The following is a 4,626-nucleotide window of genomic DNA, read 5'->3' on the forward strand; positions in this document are numbered from 1 at the left end:
ACTCTTGACCATCACGGTTTCACAAGCTCTCCATCCAAATTATAGTATTGTCACTTTGTAATGACATTTTTAAATTGCTGTTTACATTTTAGCAGCCAATGGCATCGCTAGAAAGATTTGTGGCTCAGAAATAAACATAGTTCTGCAGTCAGACTTTGTTGTCACTGAACTTGGTCGTATTGAATCCTGATTGAATCTGTCCTGTCCCTAGTTTACAGTTATCTTTTCAGTTATCCTTCTGGATGTGAATTTAGTGCTTTGATCCCTCCATAGAACCATACAGGACCAGTTCCAGACGACAGCTGTCTGTGAACGGTGTGAAAATGAAACCTGCTGTTGTATTTATAGATGCAACCACACTGATACTTGCATTGAATCCCAACTTTATTAAGATCAACTGTATAGAATGCAAACTTAGCAACAGTCATGGAGCAGGGATGTGGCACCAACATGGCTGCCACACCGAAAACTCCAATGTCCAACCTCCAATGTCCTCCATCGACAGCGCTGAGCAGAACTGAGTACCTGTCACTGTATTTCTGTGCAGCCAGAGAGAGCATGAACAAGATTTGAGGTAAAAAAAAAACCAAACAAAAAAACATGTTATTGGCATGTGGAAGCTTCTTCTCAATAGTTTGTCTTCTGATGTCAGGATCGGGGTCGACCCACTCTCAAATGAGTTAATTTTGCATTACAAAAGTGGGAAAATGCGTCAGTGTAACTTGCTCCTTTCAAACTCCACACAGATGACGGAGGAAACTGTTAAACTGCAGCCTCAACTTGCTGTTTGAGTCTGAGTCGACCCAGATCCATCGATGCATCATCGCTTGCTGACAGAGGGAGGAAAGTGCAGCTACAGCCAGAAGGATTGGGACAGTGAGCTAAAGTTGGGCTTTATTTTGCCTATTATGTATTTTTTTTTACGTGGAGGCCAATATGGATCCATAACCAAAAACCGATAGTCGTTTGTCTCATGTTCATCTTTCCATGTTAAACCCATATTACACTGCAGATGAGTCAAGAGCAAAAACAGGTCAGCTTTAGCTCACTGTCTCAGAACTTACTGACTGAATATTCACAAGAGGTCGCTGTGGCAAAGAGCTGGAAAAACACACACACACACACACACACACACACACACACACACACACACACACACACTCACACTCACACACCACACACATAGTATCTTTAAATTCAACCCATGTAGGATTTCTCAGAGTATATCACTGTCAAACTGAAGGCAGAGAAGGCGCTGGAAGAATCAGACTCGTAGAAGCAGAGAACTTTCAGGTGATGTAATGCACTCCTCTGGCGGCCATATTGGAGGCCCACAGCTCATGGCAACAGTGGCTGTGAACAGCTGATTGTATTTCTAAACTTATGACTTGTCCGCCTCAATAGTATGGAACAGACATAATTCATTTCTGCCTGTTTCTGAATGTCAGCTTGTTCGCTAGCTAACCATAGTATCTGGTCAGCTAACATCACTGTCTTGTTGTTAACACATCTGATTAGCACACTAGCTAACGTTGCTAGTAGCAGCTAGTGTTAGTAGTGACTGGTTGTGTGTTAACATTAAAATTGGTTGCTTTGATAAATTAGCCTGCTGGCTAGTTAGCTAGCTAACAAAGCCACAAACCAACATGTTAAGTGTTGATGTTAACTTCTGTTACAGAGCAGTTTGTGTTGTGTCATTATACTGAATTTGGCAGCAATGTTTCAATGAGAAAGTCCTACATGTATTTCTATAGAGTCTTTTGTTGAGATTTTCCAGAGATGCGTTGACGATAGAAGAGTATTGAAGGGTTCTCAGTATGTATCAGTATGTCGTCATCATCTTAAAAGGTGCGGAGAGATGACATCACAGGAAGCAGAAAAAATGGCTGAGTCATGTAGTTGTCTTTCTATTTTCACTTTTTCCACCCTGTCCTTTTTCCTATATATATATATATATATATGTATATCTGTTGATTCTTCCCATTCCTCCCAGAAACCGAGGCCACGTCCCGTTCCTCCACACACCCTTCCCTACCAGTATGCACTCACACACTCCTGCCCCAAGTGTGTATTCACACACTCTTCCCTCAAACAGAGCACTTTGATATACATGAGCACAGGCTTTCCATACCCCATCTTCTATAGAAGTACATTTGGGGCAAAGCGCAGAGAAACATATTGGAACATAGATTATTTATTAGAACACAGCCAACAGGCCAGTTGAACAGCTCAGATTCATTTCCTTTTGAGTCTGCCAACAAGACGGTGCACGAATGCACAAGTGCATACTTTAGGGTTCGGGTACGGGTCGAAATCGGGACGAAGGCCAAAAGCCACGGCGGCGGGCCAGCCAGCTGAGCGGCCCAGAGTCCCTGTCTCTCTTCCAGATGTCTGGCAGCAGTAAGGTAGCAGAGAGACAGACAGGAGGGGCGCTAGCTAGCTAGCAGGCTAGCTTAGTTAGCCGCCCAGGCCTCCAGGTCCGCCATGTCGTCCTCGTCTTCCTCCTTCTTCTTGGCTAAAAGAGGAACACACAGAAACAGCTTGGGGTCAGTTATGTTCATTTCAACAGTTTAACATTGGAAAAGAGCCTGTGTGTGCATTCTGTCATATGTAGACCATGACTAACTATATTTTTTGTATATTTTCATATCAGATGCAGAGATGAAGTGGAGAGTAAACCCAGCTAAACTCACTTTACCCACCTATTTAATTGCAGAATAGAGTTTAACCATTTTTTTAGGCTGGTATACATGTAATATATTCACAGTATAAATCATAGTAAATAGTACATGATACAGTTTTGTATTTTTAAAGAAGAAGCATAAACTAATGATTTTCTGAACAAATAATAGTTTTTTTGTTTTGATTTACCAATACATCACTGATCATACATATTGTTCTTTTTAAGATTATTCTTTTGTGCATTTTTCTTTTATTTGATAGATGACAGTAGACTGACAGGAAGACTGTGGGAGAGAGGGGATGACATGTAACAACTTCAAACCTGTTCCCACCCAGGTTACAAATGTGCACAATCATGATAGTGTAAGGTACATTGGATGAAAGCATCCAGCAGATGGAGATAAAATGTAAATTTGTGTGTGTGTGCATGCAAATTTTGCAAGCATGCAAAACACACACCTTTTCATTGCCAGATTGCTCCATCTGCTACAGATTTCTACTCTGTGCTTAAAACATGCAAAAACTATCGTGTTTGGGCACTGAGAGAAAAATGGGAGAGTCATTTAATTTAAAGTAGGGGAGTATCTTCTGTGTGTGTGTGTGTGTGTGTGTGTGTGTGTGTGTGTGTGTGTGTGTGTGTGTGTGTGTGTGTGTGTGTGTGTTATACCTGGTCTGGATGGTAGCGATGTTGACGGTACGCTGGGCAGAGGGACGTCCTCCGTGTCTCCAACTTCCAGAAGGTTCTTGTCCAATTCTTCCTGTTCCAGCTCCTCCAGCTCGGCCATGAGCTCATCCTGGACACACACACACACACACACACACACACACAAAAAGATTGACAAGTAAGAAAGCAGCCAAGCTTGTGTCGACACAAACAAAGTCAGAGACAACCTACTAAAATGCATGATTTAGAATTTACATTCTAAACCAAGCAAAAAACTAAATAAACCAAATAAAAGCAACTAAATTAAACAAAATTACACTGAACAGTGTCACTGCTTGTGTGTTCATTCTGTCATGTCATAACTATGTTTTGTATATTTTCATAGAGTTCACCCAGTTTTTTCTGGCATAAGTGTAATAGATTCACAGTATAAATCATAGTAAACAGTATATGAGGACAGGGAGTTTCTCACCTCGTCGAAGTCTTCTCCGAAGCCGACCGGTTTGGAGATGGCGTCTGAGATTTCCTGAGCCAGTTCCTGTTGCTCAGTGATGTCCTGCATCAGATCATCCACTTTGTCTATGTCCCTGTGGAGGAGAGGACACACACACACACACACACACACACACACGTTAGTATATGTGTGCAAAAAACACAAACACACGCATGTACATGGAAACACATACCCAATCATGTCCGCTGTACGAAAGCAAATGAGTGTGCTCACACAAAAGAACAAAGACGAGCATACACATTTACAATTATGCAAACACACACACACACACACACACACACACACACACAAGAATAAAAAGCAATTAGCTCCAAAGCTCATTAATTGGACATACATTCACATAAAAGAGAGGAGAAGAGGAGAGGAGAGAAGAGAGAATTAGAAGAGAGGTGAGAGAAGCGAAAAGATAAGAGAAAGGAGAAGAGAAGAGAATTAGAAGAGAGGAAGTAAGAGGAAATTAAAAAAAGAAAAAAAAAACAAGAGAAGAGAAAATTAGAAGAGAAGAAGTGAGAAGAATAGGCCAGAGTAGGGAAGAAGATAAGAGAATAGAAGATACAAGAAGAGAAGAGAAGAAAGAATCAGAAGGGAAGAGAATAGAAAATGATAAGGAGTAAAGAAAAGAAAATGATAAGGAGTAGAGAAAAGAAAATGATAAGAAGTGAGTAGAGAATAGAAAATTATAAGGAGTGAGTAGAGAATAGAAAATGATAAGAAGTGAGTAGAGAATAGAAAAATTATAAGGAGTGAGTAGAGAATAGAAAATGAT

At 40.8% G+C, this 4,626-nt stretch overlaps 1 protein-coding gene across 1 annotated transcript; it reads right to left on the minus strand.

Moving 5' to 3' along the window:
- Positions 1-366: 366 nt before the first annotated feature.
- chmp4ba (charged multivesicular body protein 4Ba) lies at positions 367-3,945 on the minus strand. The gene is made up of 3 exons (XM_071545297.1): positions 3,819-3,945; positions 3,350-3,476; positions 367-2,515 (listed from the first exon to the last, which is right to left on the minus strand). Exons 1-3 carry the CDS (start codon positions 3,906-3,908, stop codon positions 2,454-2,456), a joined length of 279 nt encoding a protein of 92 aa, XP_071401398.1. The 5' UTR covers positions 3,909-3,945; the 3' UTR covers positions 367-2,453.
- Between the last annotated feature and the right edge of the window lie 681 nt (positions 3,946-4,626).

Source organism: Centroberyx affinis, unplaced genomic scaffold, assembly GCF_046629955.1.
Source record: "Centroberyx affinis isolate AG114_WGS23_722 - 3 ecotype Tasmania unplaced genomic scaffold, CSIRO-AGI_Caff_v1 ptg004850l_1, whole genome shotgun sequence".
Taxonomy (NCBI): Eukaryota; Metazoa; Chordata; class Actinopteri; order Beryciformes; family Berycidae; genus Centroberyx; species Centroberyx affinis.